A 25,554-nucleotide genomic window follows, 5' to 3' on the forward strand; every position below is an offset into this window, starting at 1 on the left:
TGATTCCTCTTAAAGCACCTTCATCTGATGTTAGTTTTAGTAACTTAGCTTGAGTTCCAGAACCTTCTTCACTACTGGTTGACTTTGCAAGAAAGCTGGTGAATGAGGATAAAAACACAAATGCAATGAATGTGATGGATATGTTTATTACCTTGTTTGTTGTGATGATATCACGGGTGTATGCATATATCCCAACTTATCAAAATTATGCTTTAATTTTGTAAATTTGTATTTTTGTGCATATTTTTGTATGCTCAGAACACATCAATAAAGTTGAAAAGCTTGAAAAAACTAAAGGAAAGATAGTTCTCTAAAAAAAGCTTAAATTGTTTAAAGGAAATTGAATATTAACAAATATGATTAAAATTTCTAGTGGCTTTCTCCCTACCTTTTTTTTTTTATAGAACGCTTTATTTTTATTTTATTTTATTGGGTTTTTTTTTTTTTTTGAGGAAGATTAGCCCTGAGCTAACATCTGCTGCCTATCCTACTCTTTTTGCTGAGGAAGACTGGCCTTGAGCTAACATCTGTGCCCAGCTTCCTCTACTTTATATGCGGGACGCCTACAATAGCATGGCTGGACAAGAAGTGCATAGGTCCACACCCAGGGTCAGAACCAGCAAACCCTGGGCCACCAAAGCGGAATGTGTGCACTGAACCGCTGTGCCACCAGGCCAGCCCCTCTTTCTGCCTTTAACTGTGCATAATCTATGTTCAGAGAAAAATTTTCTTCCTCATTCTTTTCCAAAACTTCTTCATTCTGAAATCCACTGTCATCAGAGAATCAGCAAATTTTGGAAAGAGAGACCAACACTCAGCAAACCTAATCCTCATTGTTAGCAGTCTTGAGAAGCTGTGATTCTGGCAGCAATTTTACACTTAGATTTTCAAGCTTTTCTGGAACTAACTTTATTCTGGAGTGCCTCATCCTTTCAGATTGCCAACTCCACTCCTCTAGGCTTTGGCACTGAATTAACCTCTTCTGTACACTTTTGCTGTTGTTTCAACTACATTTTTCTCACACTAAAATTAAACTTCCACAATTGAGAATAATTTTTAAAAGTACATAAATGTGCAAAAAAAACATTAAAATGCCGCAAATCTCACTATTCTGAGTAGCTATTATTAGCCATCTGATGTATTTCCCGAATCCTTTTCTATGCACATGTAGGCCTTTTTAGAATTGGCATCAGTGTTATGCACCATTGTTTTTACTTTTTTTTCTTGTTTAATATTATGCCTTGATAATTTTTCAAATCCTTAGATACTCTTTGCAAATGCAGTACTTAAATAATACATGACATTCAATTGCTCATTGCTTTACCTGGTTTCTAGAATGTTTTCCGGTTTTCATTTTGATAAATAATGAATCTATGAATGTCTTTGTATCTTTTTTCTAAAATTCTATTTCTATAAGAGATTCCAAGATGGGGAAATTATATGCACTTTTCAACTGTTTTGATGGAAATTTCTAAACTCCTTCTTAACAAGGTATACCAACTTATATTTCTACCGATGGTGTAAAAATAATTTTCGCCTTAGTGGTCTGTAGAAGATGGCATTTCTTTCAAATCTTCACTAATTTGATAGGCGAACATGTCTTTTAATGTTTTCTTGTGATGATAAACATAGGGTCAATTCAGCATTTATTCTCAATAATGTCTCTCAGAGAGCTCTTGTTACGGCAATCCTAAAAATTGTTTCTTTAGCTTCTGGAGGTTGAGGACCTTTGAGCCAATTGTTCAGAGAAGACTTTGTGACAATATGTGATGGCCTGGCAATCTTTCTGCATTTATGTCCCCAGATCAGTGGGGCGATTGAGGTTGTTGTGATGTCATGCCTCTTGGATCAGGGGTCTTTGCCACAACATCCTTGAATAACCCTGTCCCTGATCTGTTTGGTTCTAACTCCGTAAATGATGGGGTTGAGCATGGGAGGGACCAGTAAATAGAGATTAGCGAACATGATGTGTACCACTTGGGGCACATGATGTCCAAAGCGGTGGGTGAGGAAAGTAAAGAGGGCTGGGATGTAAAGAGCCAAGATGACACAAATATGGGAAGCACATGTGCCAAAAGCCTTGAGCCGGGCTTCACCAGAGGGCAACCCCAGCACAGTTTTCAAAATCATCACATAGGATATACTGATGACAATCGTATCAAAGCCAACCACAGAGAAGGCCACAAAGAGCCCATATGCACGATTTATGGTAGTGTCAGCACACACCAGCTTCAGCACAGCCATATGCTCACAGTATGACTGGGGAATGACCTGGTTGGGGCAGAAGGGCATCCTGGAGACCATGAAGCAGAAGGGGCTCACCCACAGCAGCCCTCTCATCATCACTACTGCCCCCAGTTTACCCACCACAGATGGAGTGAGGATACTAGGGTGGCCGAGTGGGAAGCAGATAGCCACATAACGGTCCAAGGCCATAGCCATGAGCACCCCAGACTCCACAGAAGAAAAGGCATGAATGAAGAAGACCTGGATGAGGCAGGCATGGTATTCAATCTCATGATCATGAAACCAGAGTATAGCCAGCATTTTAGGTTGGGTGGAAGAGGAGAGGACCAGGTCAGTGATAGCCAGTATGGCCAGAAACAGGTACATGGGCTCATGCAGCGTGTGGTCAGTTCGGATTATATGAAGGATAGTGATATTGCCAACTATAGCCACAACATACATGGCACCTAGTGGAAAGGCAATCCAAAATTGGGAATGCTCGAGTCCTGGGATCCCAAGCAGGATGAAGGACACAGGATGAGAAGAGTTGTTGTCTGAAGCCAGCATCATAAGATTGTTAATTTGTTCTCTATTGAGAGGGTAATCTACTCTGTGCTGGTGATAACAACAAATTAATTGTTATTTTTATTTATAATCTTTTGGAAGGAGTAATTGAATAATAGAGCATTTCGGTTTAATGGTAAACTGGAATAATTTCAACTGTTTTAATAAATGGAATTTTGCAACATAAAGTGATGCTACTCTTTATCCTTGACTCATATTTATGTCATTCAAAAGGGGGTCAGAACATACTAACTGCAAGTATAATTTTTTAATAACAATCAATATTTTTCTTATAAGTAAAATCTGCTAAGGGATTTTTCTTTCTGTAAAAAGTCAGATCATAAATATTTTAGGCTCTGTGGGCCATGCAATCTCTGTTGCAACTACTCAGCTTAGCCATTGTTGAATGAAAACAGTTGAAGTTAATATATAAATGTGTGAGTGTGATTATATTTCAATAACCTTTATTTATAAAAACAGCCTGCAAGCCAGATATCGTCTGCAGGCAATAATTTTCTAACTCCTGTCCTAGATGATAAATTTTCATAAAGTCAGTCCTAAACCATGCACTATCCCCAGTGCCTCTGTTTTTGGAATAGAGTAAGAGTTTAATAAGCATTTGCTGAAGCAAATAACAAATAAATGCCATTATTCAGTGGCAATGAATTTATTACCTGAGTTTCTGTATCTTAAAACGTTCTGATAGAACCCTCTAAACACTACTTTGACACATTCCCACATGAGAGTTATGTCCATTTCTCATACTAGAGGCTGCTCTGCAGGCCAGTAAATGATTTTGTGAATGTCATCCTCAGCCTATACCTGCATTACATGGATTGATCGTACTGTCTGACCTCTCTGGTGACCACTACCTATCTCCGAGCCAATGGCACAAAAATTCATCTTGTTCTTACCCAAGACCTTTTCAGTATTTAAACTCCTCATGACCTGAATCTTTGTTTGAAAGTGTTAGTTCTTACCTCCTCCATAATAGAAACACCTAAATAGGAAGAATATCTTTTCAAATCCCCCTTAACAAATCACCTCTGGGGACTAACAAATATTTCATTCACCTGGACCCAATGGTTTCTCAAAGGTTTCTGCAAGATCCCAAATAGACCTAACCTCTTTCTGAGTTTCTCTAGATTTATAACTTGAGAGAAATGGGACTCAGACTTTTTGAGCCTTGTTCCAAGTTGGAAACTTTACCATCCTACCTAGATAATAGCTATAAATTTCCTCAAAACAAATACTCCTATCTACAGTGTGGTGAAAATTCAGAACCACACGCATTATGTTAGAGGATCTAAGTTCTGTTTTATCCCCTTCTGCCTGGCCTGGTCTTCCCAAACAGTTATATATTCTGTTTGAGTTAGAGTCTTCCTCTCTCCTTCCCTTTTGCCCCCTGTAAGTCACCTTCCACTTGTGAGGACGTAGTCACTGAGGTTGAGGGACACCTGGAAAAGTATACATAGACCATTCTCATTCCTACACTGGGTTCTAGTGAAGATGCTGGCTAAAGATATGATTTCTCCAAGTGCATGATAATCTCTTAGATTAATTATGGAAGACTTTTCTATTTTTATATACATAACTATAAGCTTTTAAATTTTATTGTTTCTAACTCTTGCAAAGCCTCTGCGTCCTTATTTTACAGTGAGAAAAATAGAGCTCAGAGTAGTTATATGATTTACCCAAGATCACATAATAAATGAACGCCAAGTGCACAACTCCACACCCAATGCTCTTGGTGGTATACACCACTGTCTCTGGCAGATAATGATTGATTGGGAAGCTCAACTTGGTTTGGGTTAAACAGAGATTGTTGCCCTATCATGAAAAAGGCAGATACAAAGGGGACTTGCAAATTATATACTAAATTATGGACGGGTCTGCATTTGGACTCAGAACCCCTGCCACTTCACTGGACTGACTCTACAATAGAGGCCAGGCTGGTCTTCTGGTGTTTCTGGGTACGGGCTATTTTCTATAGGATAGCATCTTTCTTAGATTCTGCCCGTAAGCCTTAATGGGGAACTCACCTCTTCTCCATACTGGTTTTGGGATGGTTATTCCTCTCAACTAGAGTTCAGCTAATCATATTCTGCAGTCCATTTCATAAGCCAGTTTCTTCTGCTTCTTCTATATCCCAGACTCTCCAATGACTTTTGCCCAGAACAAAGCTTCCTCATAAGAGATGCTTCTCAGCTTCCTCGTTCCATTCTCCTGGCTCTGGTATTCTGCTCTCAGATTTTCTTTCCTAGGCAGACAGTGGAGGAGTAGAGTTGATCTAGGACTCACATCTGGAGTAGGAGATGGGAGCCCTTGACTAGTGCCTTTTCCTCTCTGTGCTTTCCGCTGCTGTCCCATGAAATCTGGTGCCTTCACTACCTGCAATTCCCTTGTGTTTTTTCCCTAACAGCTTTATGAGCTCAACATGGACAGAGTTAAGACTGCAAGTCATGAGAGTGGACAGGGAGTTAACCAATCCTCAATCATTTTTGTCCAGCGTGTGACGTTTTCAATAGTATTTCTGATAGAAAGCACAAATTGCCAGCTTGCTGCTTGGTTGAGGGATGGAAATGTGCATTCTCTAAAGGGTAGGAAAAGGAAGAACAATATTAATTTCCCTTCTTGCGCAACATTCCTTCCTCTCTTCCCTGCTATCAAATATGCCTTGTAACTGCCACTGGCTAGAACTCTTGTGAGCCTACTGCATACTGAAAGGTGAAATTAAGTCATCTTTTTCAAGCATAGTAGCTGGGGCGATTGCACGTTGAATTTCAGATTCAATTTTCTGTTTCCCCGAATACAACCTAACTTTTGAGAACTCAGTGTAGCTTTTGGTTCAGAAAATATGGCAACAACAACTATGTTCTCACACTGATGGAGCTCAACTTTCATCTGTGAGTGTGGGCTTGAATACATCAAGGGTACTGACTGGCTCTGTTGGGCCTCAATTACTCCACTCATTATAATACGGAAATAGTTGTGCCACTCAACTCAACCATTGCTCAAGCCCAAAAGGATAAAGAATGAAATGGGCTGAGATCTTGCTAATGAATACCTTCAGGGAAACAGTTAGACTGTTTTCTAACTTTGGGGTATCTAAATATAAGGCATAGAGCAATATTGCTGGACCAATGTCAGGGGGTCCAACTTCCTTTATGGAGGGATTGTGTATGGAGGCAGTCTTCCTTCTTTCTACAGTTTCCCTGGAGGGCACAATGCAAGTAGTGAGTCTTCTCCCCATCTCAGAAGGAAGCTCAGCAATCTTGGATCTCTGGACCTGGAGCCCCCAGTGAGTCCAGCCATTCCTCACAGTGTGTTGCCTTGGCTTCCAGCTTCTTAGAACCTCTGTGAGTCCTACCCCTCTCTGGAAAGGGCAGAGATGTCTGGTACAAAGGGAACCACTCACCATGGTCTCTGCTGTATCTCTGACTGAGCCTGCACATGACCATAAGCAGATCTACCTGGCTCCTGGGATTCAGCCTTTAGCAGACACCATGGATTAGGCCCTATTTAAACACCTCCTAAGGTCTATCCCTTCCCTTCCCCCAAGCATTAATTCTCTCCCTCCTCCTAAACCTCACTGCCTCATACACACACTAGCTTCCTCTGAGACTGGAGACCAGAGCTGGAAGCATTAACCCCTAACTTTCCTCTCTCCTCTGTATCCACAAAAGGAAAGGCAGGAAATTTGAATGATTTCTCAAGAATTTGTGTTGCTGAGATTACACGAGTGTGAGTTTATCACTATGCATGTAGTTTTTGTTCATCAGAATGTGTCAGTTTACAATTGAAGGGATATTTTGTGCAATGTGAAAATATGTTGATAGGTTATGTATGTTAATGTGTCTATCTGAGAGATATGTTAATAAACATGTTTTGGGGGCTGGATTCGCATGTGAATGTGAGTGTGTATAATCTTGTGTGTATGTGCAAGTATGAATAATAATTTGCATTAAATACACATATTTAGTGTGGTAGCGTGGCTCTGTGAGTGCAAGGCCATTAAATACACATGCTTTCCAAGGAGCTCCAAAGCTGATAGTGTGCGATTACGTATCAGTGTGCAACCTGAACAGTTAAAGCCTATGCATAGCTTCTACTCTCTCAATCCCTATATAGGGCCCAGCTGGCACTTTTATTTATTTTTTCTCAGCATTCCCTGATATAGGAGATGTCAAAAGAAGATTTGAGCTAGATGTATTTAAAAACAGAAAGTAAAGATTTATTTGCAAAGAGTGCAAAGCAGTAAGATTTCAGAAGTTATGCCTCACAAAATCCAAAACCCAACATACATTTTTAGGGAAACAACACAAAAAGTGACCAAGGTTATCAGGTTTACATTAATCTCTTTATGGTAGAGTGAAATCAACATATTCACAAAGCTTGTTATTTATTTTAAGATATCACCATAACAAAAATCAGGGACACATATGCTATGGTTAGGGAGTACAGGTTTACAAGAGATATTCTACATTTTACTATTTTGGTGATCAGGCTGACTTTGTAATTTTGCGTTTATCTCAGGTTGCAAATTCCTTTTCTTCTTCTGCTTCTTTTAGCTGGAGTACATGAAGCACTCAATGTAATGAATGTAGAAGAAAGCATCAGGTTCTTCTTTTTTTTTTTCCCCATAGAGGAACTTTTGTCCCCAAACAGAATGCGACATCTAAGGATAGGACCTGAGTTTCCTCATCTCCTGGGTCTTCCACAGTGCCAAATCCCATGGTGATTCCAAGCAGAGGTGACACACAGGCTCTTGTGGAAGTTACTTGTTAGGCCAACCACACTATTTTTCAAGTTAGGTGGGCATGACTTGCTTAAATGAGTGTATAGTAGAAAGATCAGTCCTTCTCTAATTGAGCCACCTACAAGGGCCTCATGGTTTGTGTCTTTCAAAAGCTGGTACCTCTGCAGGATGCGTTGAGGACTTAGACATCTGGCTTATAGCCCCACTCTGAACCTACGTTTCCATTCAAATGTGTAAATATTTCTTGGAAGTGTTGAGAGCCCAGTTGAGGTTGGTTACCATAAACTTCTAGCTATACCAATCTGTGTGTTATGTTTTGTAGGGTTGCTAAGGCAGAGCCAGAGAAAGATGCCTGCAAAGGAAGTTTTGATGAAAGAATATTTTGTTGAGGATATTCAAGTGAGAATCCTGAGACACTTTAGTTTATCTATGTAGAAAGCTCATCCAAATCCGTAGGCTCATATTCCTTATACCCGCACTTATGCTGATCTTTGTTTCCACGGTACCTCAGTCACTCATGTGTGGACAGCACTAGGACCTTGTCAAAGCGCAGAGCTACTCAACCTCTGAATTCTGGAGATTTCCACTCTAACATAGCATCTTATCTTTTTCGTTCTTCCATTCATTCGATATTTTCTACATTCACAATTCCTTTAAACTCTCTGTATTTTTGAAAAAATTCTTTCACCTTTCTTTTCTTTGACAGTTCTTTTCTATAAATTCTAGTCCTTGTAGTCCATCATTTTAGTCATACTCATGTGAATAACCTCAACAAATATTTATCCTTCATAGCTATCTTCCATAGAGTTATTGCCTCCTGTTACCCTTGTACCACTGAGCAGCTGCTAGAAACAATATCCCGATAAACAGTAACACAATGATTAGATCAGGGCCATCTCAAGTTCATGGTAACCAACTTTACCTGGACTTTCAAACTAACCCAAAATATTTTTAGATTTCTCTCCCTTTAATTGTGCACGGACATGATGTTAGAACATTATAATAACTCACCTCTCTAGCTAACTATATTATTCAGACTCTGTCCTCTAAGTTACAGAAATGATCTCCTCTTGCTTTCTCTATCACATCCAGAAGCAGAACTTCCAACCACGATGTTGAAGATTAAACCTCCTTCTTTGGAACTGCAAAAGTGTAATGTGGGATGGCTTTTTCCTGTCTCATTTCTTCTTAATCACTTAAGTAAGCTGCTATCGCCATCATTCTTTCCACCATCCAGGGCTCATTACCACATTTAAATAAAGAAATCAAATATGGTTAGTTGGGAAATATCTAGGTCTATTCTTGCTGACGTCAATATTGTAGTGAAGGGTCTATACACTGCAAAAAGACAAGAAAATGTATGTGCATTGATTGGACAATTGTTATGGGTTGAATTGTGTCCCCCTAAAGATTCTGTGCCCATTGCCAATGTGTGTAGGGGATTATTTTTGGGTTCCTGGGTTCAATTCCAATGTATGTGTTGGGGTAGGGATTCCCATACAATACCAAGCAATTCTCCGACACCAGGGTTTCTGAGAACTCAGCTCAATTCTGACACTATCTACCTGAAGATAGTGTCAGATTCCACAGTTTGAGGACTCAGTCCTACCAGACTGCACTCTTCCACACACACATCAGACAGCAGTTGCAAGCCCAGGCAATCATTTGTGCTTTTGATCAACTGGATACAAATTGGAAGGTCCAATGACCCCCTCGAACTCAGCATGCCAATCACAAGTCCAGGTTGTTACCTGTACTTTTAACTGACTACCTACAAACTGGAGGTTCCTATGATCCTTCATCGGGGTTGATTAATTCACTAGTACAGATCACAAAACTCGGAGAAAAATTTACATACTAAATCACCAGTTTATTATAAATTGTTGTAACTCAGTGACATCCAGATGGAAGATGCATAGGGCAAAGTATGGGGGAAGGACCTGGAGCCTCCATGCTCTCCCCTGTACCCCATTCTCTGAGCACTTCCATTTGTCCATCAACCCAGAAGCTCTCTGAACCCTATCCTTTTTGTTTTTTATGGAGGCTTCATCATACAGTCATGACTGATTAAATCATCAGCCATTGGCCATTGATTCAACTTCCAGCCCTCTCCCCTCCCCAGAGGTTGTTGGGAGTAGGACTAAAAATTCCAATCCTCTAATCACATTGTTGGTTTCCCTAGCAACCAGCCCCCATGCTTAGGTTTTCTAAGGGCTTTCCAAAAGAGACACTTTTTGCTCTTCTCATAAAAAAAATTACAAGGGTTTTAGGAGCTCTGTGTCAGGAATGGGATGAAAAACCAAAGGTATGCTTATTATTATTAATCACAATGTCATAGGGATTTCCCCCACACTACCCAGCAATTCTTGGAGACCAGCTGGGTGTCCTACATTTCAACTCAATTTGACACTATTAATTTCAAGATAACATCAGATTCCACAGGTTTAATACTCAGTCTTACAAAACTGTCCCCTCTCACACATACTTCAGTGGGCTATCACAAGTCCAGGTCCTTACCTGTACTTCTGATTGACTGGCTATGAATCAGAAGTTCCAAATACCCTCTCCTTGGATTTGATTATGTTGCAAGAGTGGCTCAAAGGACTCAGGAAACCCATTTAAGCACTAGATGATAAGTTCCTTAGAAAGGGTACAAATCAACAGCCAGATAAAGGGATACATAAGGTGAGGTCTCAAGCAAAAACTGAAAGTTCCAACCCTCTATTTATGATTGTTTCCCTGATCACCAGCCCCCATCCTAAGTGCTTTCCAAAGTCACCTCATTAACTACAACCAAGTCATGGAAGAAAGGGGCTTCTTTGAATAATAAGACACACAATTTGACTTTTCTGGTTCTGAAGCAATTTCAGGAACTAAGGACAAGAGATTAAATGTTATAAAAATGAGGCTCCCACTGATCTTATGACTCAGGAAATTCCAAGGGTATTGGAAGTGTTGATATATATTTTTTTAAGATTGACACCTGAGCTAATATCTGTTGTCAACTTTTTTCCCTTCTTCTCCCCAAAGCGCCCCAGTATATAGTTATAGATTTTAGTTGTAAGTCCTTCTGGTTGTGCCATGTAGGATGCTGCCTCAGCATAGCCTGATGAATGATGCCATGTCCATGCTCAGGATCCGAACAGGCCAAACCCTGGGCCTTATCAGAGTGTGCAAACTTAACCACTCAGCTGTGGGGCCAGCCCCAGAAGTGTTGATCTTTAACAAATCCAGTTACTTCTCTAACAAAAATGGGTTTATTCTGAGCCAGCCCTGATGGTCTGGTTTTTAAAATTCAGTGCTCTCACTCCTTTGGTGGCGTGGGGTTCATTTCCTGGTCAGGAAAGCACACTACCCATCTCTCAGTTGCCATGCTGTGGTGGTGGCTCACATAGAAGAATATTAAGGACCTATGACTAAGATATAAAACTACACACCAGGGCTTTGGGGAGAAAGAAAAAAAGAGGAAGATTGGCAACAGATGTAAGCTCAGAGCAAATCTTTCCCTGAAAATAAAAAAAAAAAAAGGGTTTATTCAGGATCTGCAATGAATTGTGATTCCAGGTCTATAACCATGGCCAGCCACTAGTCCTCCAGTAGCAAGTGAGGAGAGACTTTTATAGAGGGGAAGAGGAAGTTGGAGGGCTATTGTAAACAAAGAGTTCGAGATGTAGTGGCATTTCATGGCTCAGTTGTGACAGTCTCTCATTGGTGAGCTTCTTGCCTGTCAGGAAGAGGAAGTCTTTCTTCTTCCTGTTGGGCTCTGCAATCATCAGAAGGCATGAGAGCTCCCCTTTCTGGCTCCCCAACTCCAATTCAATGAGGTTTGTGTTTATCAATTTGACAGAAGCTATGAGCCAGGAGCTGTGGACAAAGACAAAACATAAGTGAGAAATGACAATATCGTAATTTCCCCAAAATTCATCTGTTAAAGTTCTAATCCCCTAGTACTTCAGAATGTGGCCTCATTTGGAAATACGGTCATTGTAGATGTAATTAGTTAAGATGAGATTGTACTGAAGTAGAGTGGGTCCCTATTCTAATATGACTGGTGTCCTTATAAAAAGGGGAAATTTGGACACAGAGATATGCACACAGAGAGAATGCCATGTGGACATGAAGGCAGAGATCAAGGCAATGTGTCTACAAGCCAAGGTTTCCAGCAAACCACAGGAAGCTAGGAAAGAGGCAAGGAACCGAACTCCTTAACAGCCAACAGAAGGAAGCAACCCTGCTGATACCTCAATCTCAGACTTCTAAGCTCCAGAACTATGGTGCATATATTTCTGTTGTTTAAGCCATTCATTTTGTGGTACTTTGTTATGGCAGCTTCAGCAAACTAATACAACAATAAATGCATTTCTATTCATTATTCTAAATCTTCATCTTCAAATCATTATACTTCACATGAGCCAGTAAATTGTTAATAATAGTTCTAATGAAATGATATGTCTAGACAGAGACCCTATACAACATATTTGCCTCATTTTACAAATACCCTGTAGGTGGCCTTGTACATTATTGAAAAAATTATAAAGAGAGCAGAAAATCCCTAAACACAATTAATTGATTTTAAACAGATATCAATGCACTTCAGTGACGGAAAAATGCCTTTACGGTACTAGAACAATTGGATATCTGTGTGTAAAGCAAAATGATCCTGAATTGCTACCTGAATATAAAAATTATTTATTTGAGATGTAACCTGAACCTCAACTTGAAAGCTAAAACTATAAAGAATGTTAAAAACATAAGATAATATTGTCATGAACTTGAGGAAAGCAGAGCTTTGTTAGACAGGACATAAAAGGCATTAGTCACAGAATAAAAAAATATCAACAACTGAACTTATGAAAAAAAAAACCCAACAATAATCTACTACAAAAGATACCATTACTAAAGTGAATAGGTAAGCCACAGGTGAAGAACATATTCACAATGCAAATATCAGAAAAGCAAAGTCCACAATCATTAATAGGAAGACAGACAACTCATTAAAAGTTAAAGCAAATGGTTTAAAGAGGCACTTCATAAATGGAGGTAAATGAATGGCTAATACACATATGAGAAGGTGCCTAACATTATCATTCATTAGGGAAATGAAAATTCAAGCCACATCATGATGCCAATGTAATTCATTAGAATAACTAAAATTGAATACATTGACTATGCTAAATATCTGCCAAAGTGTGGGTCAATTGGAGCACTCATACACGGAGCACAGCCACATCAGCGATCTTTTTTGCAATTCCTGATAAAGATAAGCATCTTTTTGGACCAAGTAGTTCCACTTTAAGTTGCATACTCCAAAGAAGTGGTCTATATTTACACCAAAAATGTCAAGAGATTTTATAGTCGCCATAGGAAAAAAAGCTAAAGTGTGGAAACAACCCAAATATCTGTCAATATCTGTCAATAGAGGTAAGTTAAATTTTGCAGCACTCATCCAATAAAAACTACAAAGCAAAGAAGCAAAAGAAGGGAAAAGAATAAGGAACTGTAAAAAAGTATATATAAAACTATATATATATTTTTATATAAAAAGTATATATAATATGTATATATATATACACAACATATATTGCACTATATATATATATATATGTATATATATATATATATAGTGCAATTTCAAATGACCAAAGATAAAGAGTAGGGACTAATGCTTTAAAATAGGGAAAAGATGACCTGCAAAGGAAAGCCAATAAGTTTAGTTTTAGTCTACACAAGTCTAGTAATGAAAGGGTGAGATTTGTTTAATAGGTTCTATAAGCCAGCTTCTACTCTAAATGTTTTAAAACCACATAGTTACATAGTCTCTACAAACCCAGGAAATGGATATCAATATCCTCATTTTAGAGGTAAAGAACCAAAGGCACAGAGAGGTTAAGGTGTTACAGTGTAGACATATAGAACCAGAGTTTTATCCCTAGTATTATTCACTATATTAAACTAAATCTTCAAGTGTTCAGAGACCATTATTTAAAAGCTAACTGTTCTATATACAGCCAATCTATCAATAAAGTTTAAGAGAAAAAAAGAGTGGTTTTACACAGGTAGGAACAAACAGAGAATGTATAATTTATGCATCATATCCACTTTTTTTCAGAAAAACTGGATTATGTGTTTTGGCAAAATGAAATGGATATTCAATATAGTTCAAGAATTTATAACCAAGTATGAGTGGAAATTCCTCAGGGGAGCCACATAAAGGAATCTCAGAAAAGAAAACATTCGACATGCTCTGAAAATGCCGACTGTATTAAAGCCTTGCACAAAATATGGCCTCAGAGCAGCAGTGGCGTCAGAAGTTCAGAACTCAGGCCCCACCCCAGACCTAATGAATCAAAATTTTCATTTCAATGAGATCTTGAGGATATTTATATACTTATTAAACTCTGCAAACATTTAATTACCATTATGAATAAATAGTGATAAGTCGTTCGTGAGATGATGAAGAAAGCTTGTCTTTGTCCTGCTAGCAGGCAAAAATGAAAGATAATTTGAACTCCAGAGAAAACAGAAACTTGTCCCAGGAAATCATGGTCCACTATAAATTAAACAGAAATTTGACATAAATACTGGCAACTGAATCAATGTAAAAGGAAAAAAATTAATTTTATTTTGGGGACTGGATGCCTCCTTTTCTAGAGATATGTATTTAGTGATATAGGATATGTCATTGTTTTTCTGGTCACACCATGTATTCAGGATTCTGTGTGATTAAATAATTTTTATTTAATCATATTTCAATCAAAATGTATTTGCTTTAAAGTTCAAACAACTAAAACGTGAATATGTAATATTTAATCATAGCTACAGGGCCATATGTACATTTATATATCTTATTCAGGGAAATATGCTCTAGGTGACTAAAGATGAAGATGGAGAAAGAAGAGAAGTGAAGTATAAGGACATCTCTTGCGTGCACCCTGTTAAGCAGTGAATAGAATATAAAGTTAATGGAGGAAAAAAAGAATGTTTATATTCATTGAAGAATATTATAGAGATAAAATAATTAAAAGGGAGATGGTAAACATATCATTTAGACCTGCTTTCAGTCTAACCGTGTAGTGAGCCCCCTGGGAATTTCTATTCCTCTCACCTAGGATCACACTGCTCATGTGATTATATTATCTCCAAGCCCTAAGGGTCTCTGGCAGCAGGGCTGGGTTACATGCTGGGCTCCTTATAGAAGGCAAGGTCTGAGAGCCACCTACATATACACTTGGCTGGGCAGTGAGTGGAAAGAGCAGCTCTCCCTCTGTTGGGAGTCCGGAAAGAGGCTAGGACCAGCTAGAGCCAAGAAGAGGGACTGTTGAGAGCTAACCTGGAGGCCAAGGGATAGAGCCTGGGAAGGACAAGGGGTGGGGAGGCAGGTACTTAGAGGCAAAGGACAGCAAATCAGAGAGGAAAGAGTAGAGATATTGGGAAGAGGGGCTCAGAGCGACAGGCTGAAGCTGAAGGTTGTGGTAGTTAAGTGAGAAAACAGCAAAAAGTTTTCATCTTTGCTATTCTCCTGGGCCAGAATAATACATTCCTATATCTACCATTTCCTTCATGACCAAAACTTCTGGACACAGACATCTATTTACTGTTATTGCTCCTCTTCCCAACTGGCTCACCATCTATCACATTTCAGACCTTCACCAAACAGAAACGTAGTCTAGGTTAAAGCAGCTGCAGCTGCATTCTTTTGTCTTGGCCTTCTAATGCATAAATGCCGTGCTGCACTTATTTTGTTTATACATTTCTTTTGCAATTAGTTGTATTTAAGTTTGATGCATTGTTCTGTATCAATATTTTACTTAATGGCTTTAATTTCATCTTACTTAAGAAAGCATTCCCTAAAAAAGTCATAAATGTATTTTCATTTATTTATTCTAATGTTGTTATAGCTTGTCTTGAAATTCTTAATGCAAATACTGAGATGCGTAAAATAGGGATCTTTTTATATTTTTTTACAGATCATTAGTAAACTCTCCACACATCATTTATCACATATCTGTTCTTTTGCTAATGTTATAAGATGCCGTTGTTATCATATTCTTTATCCTTATTTATACATTTTTTAAATAGTATTTCTTTCTGAGGATATATATTTTTAAACCTTTAACTATTGCATTTTGTTGATTACAATAGCTTTGTATTAACTTTTGTCAGATGAAATGACATCCTCTCTCTCTGTCGTTTTCAATATTATACTAAACAGATTTGCACATTTATAGTACCTAATATATTTTAGGATCCGTCTGTCACTATCCATTGAAAACTCTTCGTGTTTTTGGTTGATAAGGCTTTGAATATAGGAGTGTTAGTGGGAGAATTCACATCTTTTCACTATTGAATATTTATTCCTATCTTTAGGAGAGGACAAAAGGACCCATAAGCTTTATACTGAATATATAGGAAGAATAACAATTATAGGGAGAAATGATCAACTTCCTTTTGCACATAATAATTTGATTTACTGGTTAGAAACCCATATGGCAATGTCCAGAAGGAAGTTCTGTCTTCAGGAACCTGGAAACCAGAGCTGGCTTTCAGATATTTATTTGAAATTTGTCATTAAATAGGTGAAAGATGAAGCTGTAAAAATGGACAAGATAATTTTTTTAATGACCTGAGAATGGGCAAAGTGTAGATCTCCAAAGGATACCATATTTAAGGTTCTTGGGCGAAAAAAAGTCAGAGAAAAAAATTAATGAGTGCTGGGAGAAAAATATTAGGGACTAATGCCATCCAATACACGGGAGAAAACATTTCCAGGAAGAAAGTATCATCAGCATAATACATAAGTGATGGATAAATAAAGTGTCTCTAAATGAGTCAATTGAATTTGGCAGTTCTAATTGGTGCTATTTTCTGTGGTAGGTGTATCCTTGACATCTGATTCTCTGGGCCCTTTGCACACAGACCATTAATGGTGAGATAGATTCCTTTCCTGAGAAGCCTAAAGAGCTTTGTATCTGTACAATTCACATGGAATTAAGATCTGAAACTTAGGACTCTACTCCAAAGATGGCCCCTTGACTATAATGCGTCTCCTAAAGTACACATCTGAAAAACGTGTGTCAGGGTTGTTTGTCAAACTGGTTTAGAGCTTCCTTCTATGCATTCCTCAGCCTTATGGAATGAAGATATTGGGGTCATATATGCAGGTTGCAACCTCCAATCTTCTATTGCCTCACTGCAAAATTTGGGGCATATTACTTAATCACTTTAATCATGTTTCCCCATACGTATATTAGGAATGACATTTTTTTCTGCTTCATTGGGTAGTTATGAGTATTGAATGGGATTATGGATATGAAGTTGATTGCATCTGGCAAATGGTATATGTTCAAGAAATGTTGGCTGTTATGGTTCTTTGTGTTTTAGCAGTAGCCTGTGTGACTATTCACTGAAACGTAGCTTGCTGCACTTTGTTACAATAATGGCAACGTTTGCCTTTCTGCCTGCCTTTCTCCCTTCCTTGCTTCTTTATTTTTTTCCTTTCCTTATTCCTTTCCTCCTTCTTTCCTTCCTCCCTCCCTCCCTCCCTCTTCTCTCTTTGTTTCTTTTCTCCATCTTTGTTATATAATATGTGGTTTTTCTCAACAGTTGGGCATTTCCTAGTAAAGATAAACTTGGAAGATTATTTAATTGTTGAGTCTTAGTTTCCTTGTGTGCAAAATGCATAGATGACTCCCTACCTTCTAGAGTTGTTGTATGGATAAAATTACATAATGCATATGAATGTCAGTAACACATGGAACTCTCAACAAATGGGAGCTATTCTTATTTTTCATATGAGGGTTTGGGCAACCTTGTCATCATGTATATAAACATCTGTGTCTTGAGTATGTCTTGGTCATTCTTCTGGATATATCTCAGGAAAACCTAATAATAGCCATATTTTAAAGGTGACTTCATTTTTATGGCTTTTTTCTAGACTCAATAATTTATTTCCAAAAATTACTGGAAACCAGATTTCTTACCATATTGTTTACATATTCTACTGGAGACTCTATAGTCAAGGTGATTTAATTTTGATGTTTGTTGCCACTAAAGAGAATTACAGATCTAAGAAATTTTGATTTGGAATTAATCAGGGAATCCTCTCGTCTCAACAAAAGAAAATACTGAGGGGCAGGGAAAGAAGATTGCAGCTCTCGAAAACTCAGAAAATTCTAAAGTTCTTGGAGATTCAGCAATAGGAATTCAGTGAATCTCAGAGTGCTGGAAACATATTCTACATGACAAGCTATTTATTCAGCATTTGTCATGTTTAATTGTTCAAATATCCCTTTCTTCACAGTCCCTCATTATGTTGGTCCTCAATAACACCAATGCTCAGCTACTGACCTTCCTCTGAGAGCAGCCTCGGTCTGGATCTCCATGTTTTTTTGTCTCCTGTATGTTATTGTCCTTTCTGGGAACAGCTCCATCCTGATTGTGATCCTCCGTGAGCAGAGCCTCCATGAGCCCATGTGTTATTTCCTCTCTGTACTTTCAGCCACAGACCTGACCTTGTCCCTGTGCACAATTTCCACTACTCTTTGGCGTCTCCTGGTTTGAAGCCTAAGAGTCTCCTTAAATGCCTGCATTGCCCAGATGTTCTTTCTCCGTGGATTTACTTTCATGGTGTTTGGGGTTCTGCTATCCATGGTCTTAGATCATTTTGTGGCTATCTGTGATGCAATGAGATACACCGCCATCGTCACCAATGCCAGGATTGCCCAGATTGGGGTGAGCATGTTGATAGGGTATGTTGCTGAGATGTTACCAGTTGTGCTCTTTGTCAAGAGGCTATCCTTCTATGGTCCTTTCACCTTATAACTGCTATCGTATTGATCTCCTTCAGCTCTCATGCACAGACAACAGAATCAACAGCATCCTTGGTCTGATTGAACCATTCTCCATGACAGCGGTGCAACTTGCTCTCCTATGTCCTGATCATCCATCCGATCTGTCCTCAGCATTGCTTCTTCAGAGGGGCAGCAGAAAGCCTTCAACATCTGCATGTCTCAGATCAGTGCTATTGCCATCTGTTACATCCCTCTTATCAGCTTGCTTCTTGTCCATCGCCATGGCCATTCAGCACCTACATTTGTTCATGCCATCACGGCCAATGTTTTCCTGCTCATGTCTCCTGTGCTCAGCCCTATCATCTACAGTTTGAAAAGTAACCACATTCAGAAGGCTATTGTCCAGGACTTAAGTCAGCGGTGGCTCCAAATCTAATCATTAGTTATCTCAGAGTAGAGATAAAGCCACTTATGAATGAATGGTTTGGTAGAATGTATTAATTGTCCCCAAAATGCCTACATATGCTTCCAACAGTCCAAACTACGCAACTTATAGGTTTTATATTTGCTTAGTTAGTTTCCTTGTCAGAGTCCATATTAATACCACTTAAATTTTGGTTTTGTTTTCAAGATAAAGTGAGATAACATATGTAAACAACTAATTATATTTGCAAGTAGTACAAGACCTATATAAAATACTCATTCAGACATTTCATACAGTTCTGAAAGTCCAGATTTAATGTAGGAAATTTTGTTAATAAGACAGTTGTACTTTTCTGAATGATACATAAAAAACACTTCAATTAGTTGTATTTTTTTTCTTTAAAACTGTCAATTCTCTGCATGCTTCCTAACTAGCTATACTATAGAGTGAATGGTAAAATACACATCAATAATACCACATTAGATCTCATGTAAGTAATTTTGGAAGGGTCAATTCCTACAAGGAGCTCTGGGTTTTTAAAAGTTTATTCATCCTCCATCCCCACTTTCTGGTTTTGCTGTACATCCTGGCTTAGAAATAAACCCAAGGATATAATTTAGATTATTTTTATTCTGTTTCTTCCTCTACAGGATGTCACTGGACAATTACAGCTACTTGTACATATGCACCTGCAGTGGTGCAAAGGCCTGTACAAAACATCAGGGTTGGTATCTTGAGGGCTTCCAGAAACTAGAGAATCACAAATCTTTTCCATGATGGTCCATACTTAAGACAGACACATTGAGATACGGAACCTAAAGACTGAAACTCCAGCTTTATTTGGGATGAAGATGAGGTGAAGGCTGTGTTCTTCTATGTCAGGAATTGTACCTCCTTGAGACTTTCTATTTTACCTCCTCTAGCCCTGGGAGTTCGAGGCTCAGAAGATAGAATAGGGTAGTCAGTGACTCCAGGATTAGCAGCCTGAGAATCAACATTAAAACACACAATCAGATCCTTAGAGTATAGAGGAGCAACTGTGATAGCAGCAGATTTTTTCGGGTGGTGTGAGAATAGAGAGGAGGGGTTTTTAGGATGAAGTATGAACTTTTTATCTCTATAACGCTCACTAAGCACAGTACTGGCACACAGTAAGTGATGAAGAAATGCTTGTTGAATGTGAGTATGAAATGCCATCATACTAATGACACTGTGTTTGGCCCTGTGCTGAGTAGACAATACTGACGAAGGATTCCTCTTTTGTAATTACTCTAGAACTGAGCCCTGAGAACATGGTTTGACTCTGAGTAACATTTAAAAACCAGGAGAAGCTGACCTGCCAGGGACTGCTTTTGTGAAGTTCTTTCTGGCCTTTCTTAGTCACTATGTCACATTAGAGATGTGCATTACTTGAGAGGAGAGAGCCACTGTAATGACTGTTCATCTTACAAGTGGGAAAATGAGTCCCTCCCTCCAGGTGCTCACTTGATAGCTTTTGCAAATGACCATAGACAAGCTTGTGTTTAGTTACAAATTTGATGACCTGGACCTACTGGTTTTTTAGGTTGTAATGAAGGTAATCATCTATTTTAATTGATTTAGAATACTTTCGGATGCCTGTGATCATGATAGAGCTGCGTAGCTTAAGTAATTAATTTTTATATTGGAGCTTTAATTCTAGGTAATAGCTAATTATCTCATGCTAATTATCTCATAATTATTATTATTATCTCATGCTAATTAGATGCCCTGATTGCCGGCTTCTCTAGTTTTCCACTCTATCTCCTTCTTACACAATACTTGGTGCAAAGTAATTGTTAAATAGATATTTCTTGAATAGAAATTTAAAATGTTTCAAATAGTTTATACTTGTTAATAAAAAGGAGTCATGGAAAATTTTTACTTATAATAACAAATTTAGCTTATTTGAGAAACAACATCCTTCAAAATTTCCATGGAAATAATGAAAGGAACCCTTACAACTGAGCAGTCTGGAATCCAGTTTTGGAGGAAGGAGGCAAAAATGATCCTACAAATGCCACCTTGTGTTCAGTAGTGGAATTGTTGGGACAATAGTATCAGGGACAGGTATAAATTCAATCATTTATTCATGTAACTAGATTTTTTTTGTAGTGAACTAGGTTTGGGGATAGAATAATGAACAATTATGAGATACTTTATGGAATTTATATTCAGGTCAGAGGAACAGATTATAATAAGTAACTTAAATAATTACATGTTGTGTTAAGATATGGAGGAAATTAAATCTTTTTGCTGAAATAAAATTTTAGGAGGCAGGATTTGGTTGAGATATGTAGGTTGGGTTACATATTGCCGATAAAGTGGTATTAGTTGAGACATGAAGGATGATGTGAGGGAGACAGAATGTCCTAGAAAAGAACAGTGAGGGGAATTGGGATGATAAGAGCAAAGCCCTAAGACAGAGAAGAGGTTGATGTGTCTGGAAGTAAAAGAAGGCCAGAAAGGCTGAAGCAAAGGAGAAAGGTAACAATGGACCAATTGACGCATGTTAAAGAAGCATCCTATACTACTCAGCAATAATAGGAAATGAACTACTCATACATGTAACAGTGTGGATGAATCTGAAAAACCTTATACTGAGTGAACCGCACCAGACTCAGAGAATGAACCATTTATTCTTTTATTTATATAAAGTTCTAGTGAGAGAAAAATTAATCTATAGTGAAAGAAATCAGATCAGGGTTTGCCTGATTGGGTTAGAAAGGATGTGGTTGACAATAAAAAGGCAGGAGAAGTCTTCATGAAGTGATGGAAATGTTCTATACCTTAGTTGGCCTGATAGCTACACAGGCATTTACGTGTCAGAGATCCTTAAACTGTGTATTAAAATACTTGCATTTTATGGTCACAAGTTATACAGCAGTAAAGCTAATTTTAAAAAGAAAAAAAGAGATAGCCACAAATATTACTTGATATGCTGATATGGGGATCATAGGCCCATAAAATTCTCAAAATTGGAAATTATGAAAATATTCCTTCAGAATACCCATTTGTTTCTGAGGGGCTCTTTTAGAATCTAATAGCTGTTTCTTTCTGAGAGAAGGAAACATGTTCCCGATTCTTAGAGCAACTTCATCTGCTGTTACTTTCAGTAACTTAAGAGATTGATTCTAAAACTTTCTTCACTATTGTTTGACTTTGCAGGGAAGGTGGTGAATGAGGATAAAAATACAAATGCAATGATTGTGATGGCTATGTTTATTACCTTGCTTGTGGTGATGGTATCAGGAGTGTATGCATATGTCCAACCTCATCAAAATTATGCATTAAATATGTGCGACATTCTGTATGCCAAGAAGACCTCGATGAAGTTGAAAAATAATAAAAAAGGAAATGTAGTTTTATGAAATTAATTTTTTACTTTAAAGAAAATTGAATATTAAATATTATTAAAATTTCTAGTGACTTTCTCACTATCTTTAACTGTGCATAATCTATCTTCAGAAGAAAATTTTCTTCCTCATTCTTTTCCAAAACTTCTTCAGTCTGAAATTCATTGTCATCAGGGAATCACCAAATTTTGGAAAGAGAGACCCACACTCAGCAAACATAATCCTCGTTGTTAGCAGTCTGAGACGCCGTGTGTCTGGCTGAAATTTTACATCTAGATTCTCAAGTTTTTCTGGAACTTACTTTATTCCAGAGTCTCCCATCCTCTCAGATTGTCAACTCCACTCCCCTAGGCTTTGGCACTGAAAAAACCTTTTCTGGACACTTCTGCTGTTGTTTCAATTACTTTTTTCTCATATTAAAATTAAAATTCATCAATCGAGAATAATTTTTAAAAATACATAAAGGTGTAAAAAGAAAATTAAAATACCACAAATCTCATTATTCTCAGTAGCTATTATTAGTAATTAGATGTATTTCCAGAATCTTTTTCTATGCATATTTCATTCTTTCTAGAATTGTTTACTTTTTAATTTAATATTATATTTGGATCATTTTTCAAATCCCTACGTACTCTTCACAAATGCATTAGTTACATGATAATATGATATTGAACTGCGCATTGTATCACCCAGTTTCTTATAGGTCAATATTTGAATGTTTTTCTGTTTTTGTTTTTACAAATAATGAATCTATACATGTCTTTGTAGTTTTTGTCTAAAATTCTATTTCTGTAAAGTGATTCCAGGATGGGGGAAAATATATGTACTTTTTAACTGTTTTGATGGAAATTTCTAAATTCCTTCTTACCAAGGTATACCAACTTATACTTCTGCTGATGGTGTAAAAATAAGTTTCACTTAGTGATCTGTGGAAGATAACATTTTTTTCGTCTTACTAATTTGATAGGTAAATGTATTTTTTAATGTTTTCTTGTGATGATAAACCTAGGTCAACTCAGCATTTATTGTCAATCCCATCTCTCAGAGAGTACTAGTTGTGGAATCCTGAAAATTGTTTCTTTTGTTTTTGGATGATTGACGACCTCTGAGCCAGTTCTTCAGAGAAGACTTTGTGACAATATGTGATGGCCTGGCAAACTTTCTGCATTTATATCTCCAGATCATTGGGGCAATTAGGGTGATTATGATGCTGTACCTCTTCATTCGGGGTCTTTCCCACAACATCCTTGAACGACCCTATCCCTAATCTGTTTGGTTCTAACTCCGTAGATGATGGGGTTGAGCATGGGAGGGACCAGTAGATAAAGATTAGCCAACATGATGTGTACCACTTGGGGCACATGATGTCCAAAGCGGTGGGTGAGGAAAGTAAAGAGGGCTGGGACGTAAAGAGCCAAGATGACACAAATATGGGAAGCACATGTGCCAAAAGCCTTGAGCCGGGCTTCACCAGAGGGCAACCCCAACACAGTTCTCAAAATCATCACATAGGATATACTGATGACACTCATATCAAAGCCAGCCACAGAGAAGGCCACAAAGAGCCCATATGCACGATTTATGGTAGTGTCAGCACACACCAGCTTCAGCACAGCCATGTGCTCACAGTATGACTGGGGAATGACCTGGTTGGGACAGAAAGGCATCCTGGAGATCATGAAGCAGAAGGGGCTCACCCACAGCAGCCCTCTCACCATCACTACTGCCCCCAGTTTACCCACTAGAGATGGGGTGAGGATACTAGGGTGGTGGAGTGGGAAGCAGATAGCCACATAACGGTCCAAGGCCATAGCCATGAGCACCCCAGACTCCACAGAAGAAAAGGCATGAATGAAGAAGACCTGGATGAGGCAGGCATGGTATTCAATCTCATGTGCATGAAACCAGAGTATAGCCAGCATTTTAGGTTGAGTGGAAGAGGAGAGGACCAGGTCAGTGATAGCCAGCATAGCCAGAAAAAGATACATGGGCTCATGCAGGGTGTGGTCAGTTCGGATTATGTGAAGGATAGTGATATTGCCAACTGTAGCCACAACATACATGACACCTAATGGAAAAGCAATCCAAAATTGGGCATTCTTGAGTCCTGGGATTCCAAGAAGGATGAAGAAAACAGGATGAGAAGAGCTGTTCTCTGAAGCCAACATCACAGGATCATTAATTTGTCCTCTGTTGGGAACGCAATCTACTCTCTGCTGGTGATAACAGTCAATAAATCGTTACTATTATTTACGGTCTTCTAGAAGGAGCAATTGAATAATAGAGCATTTGGGTTTAATGGTAAACTAGAATAATTTCAACTGTTTTAATAAATGAGTTTTGCACCATAAAGTGATGCTACTCTTTATCCTTTACTCATATTTATGTCATTCGAAACAGGGTCAGAATGTACTAGCTGCAAGTGTAATGTTTTTTTCTAACAATCAATGTTTTTCTTTTAAGTAGAATCTCCTAAGGGAAAATTATCTGACAAATAATGTCATAGTAATTCTTGCTCTTCTATTTAGAACAAACAACTGATCTATTTAATCTTCCCCATAGGTCTTTTTCATCAATCTGTTTTGGCTACTTGGGTAACTCTTCAGGTCGGAAACCAGTTTGGAAAACACTTTGACCTAATGCCCATAGCAGTGTATGTAGTGATGTTGAGTGAGCTTTGACTCTAGGACAGTTGCCATGAAGATCTGAGCTGTGAGATAATTGATTTAACAATTTTCACCAGTAATTACACCTATTATCTTTAACGTATGGCTCATCCTAGAATTAGGATTCAGCAAACTCTTTTTCTGTAAAAAGTCAGATCATAAATACTTTAGGCTTTGTGGACCACACGGTCTCTATTGCAACTAGTCAGCGTAGCCATTGTAGCATGATAGCAGTTACGGTTAATATATAAATGTGTGTGTGTCTATATTCCAATAAAACTTTGTTTGTAAAAACAGACTGCAAGCCGGATTTGATCTGCAGGCTATCATTTTCTAACTCTTGTCCTAGATGATAAATTTTCATGAAGTCAGTCCTGAACCATGCACTATCCATAGCACCTCTGTTTTTGGTACAGAATAAGAATTTAATAAACATTTGCTGAAGCAAATAATAGATAAATGCCATTATTCAGTAGCAGTTAATTTACTAACTGATTAACAATATCTTAAAATGTTCTGACAGTACCCTGTAAACACTACTTTGACACCATTCCCCCAAGAGAGTTATGTTCATTTCTCATACTAGAGGTTGCTCTGCGGGCCAGTAAACGACTTTGTGAATGTCATCCTCAGCCCGTACATGCATTACATGGGTCAATCCTACTGTGTGACCTCTGGTGACCACTACTTAACTCAGAGCCAATGACCAAAATCTCACATGGTTCTTATCCAACACTTTTTCACTATTTAA

General features: G+C 38.2%; 2 protein-coding genes and 1 pseudogene across 2 annotated transcripts; 1 reads left to right on the forward strand and 2 right to left on the reverse strand.

The window, feature by feature from the left end:
- Window positions 1–1,848: 1,848 nt before the first annotated feature.
- Window positions 1,849–2,796, reverse strand: OR52R1 (olfactory receptor family 52 subfamily R member 1). The gene has a single exon (XM_008524632.2). The coding sequence runs from the start codon at window positions 2,794–2,796 to the stop codon at window positions 1,849–1,851; it is 948 nt and encodes a 315-aa protein (XP_008522854.2).
- Window positions 2,797–17,858: 15,062 nt separating this feature from the next.
- On the forward strand, window positions 17,859–18,775 carry LOC103553229 (olfactory receptor 51F2-like; annotated as a pseudogene).
- A 4,582-nt stretch (window positions 18,776–23,357) lies between these two features.
- Window positions 23,358–24,305, reverse strand: LOC103553886 (olfactory receptor 52R1-like). The gene has a single exon (XM_008524640.2). It carries the CDS (start codon window positions 24,303–24,305, stop codon window positions 23,358–23,360), a length of 948 nt encoding a protein of 315 aa, XP_008522862.2.
- Between the last annotated feature and the right edge of the window lie 1,249 nt (window positions 24,306–25,554).

This window comes from Equus przewalskii, chromosome 6 (genome assembly GCF_037783145.1).
Source record: "Equus przewalskii isolate Varuska chromosome 6, EquPr2, whole genome shotgun sequence".
Taxonomy (NCBI): Eukaryota; Metazoa; Chordata; class Mammalia; order Perissodactyla; family Equidae; genus Equus; species Equus przewalskii.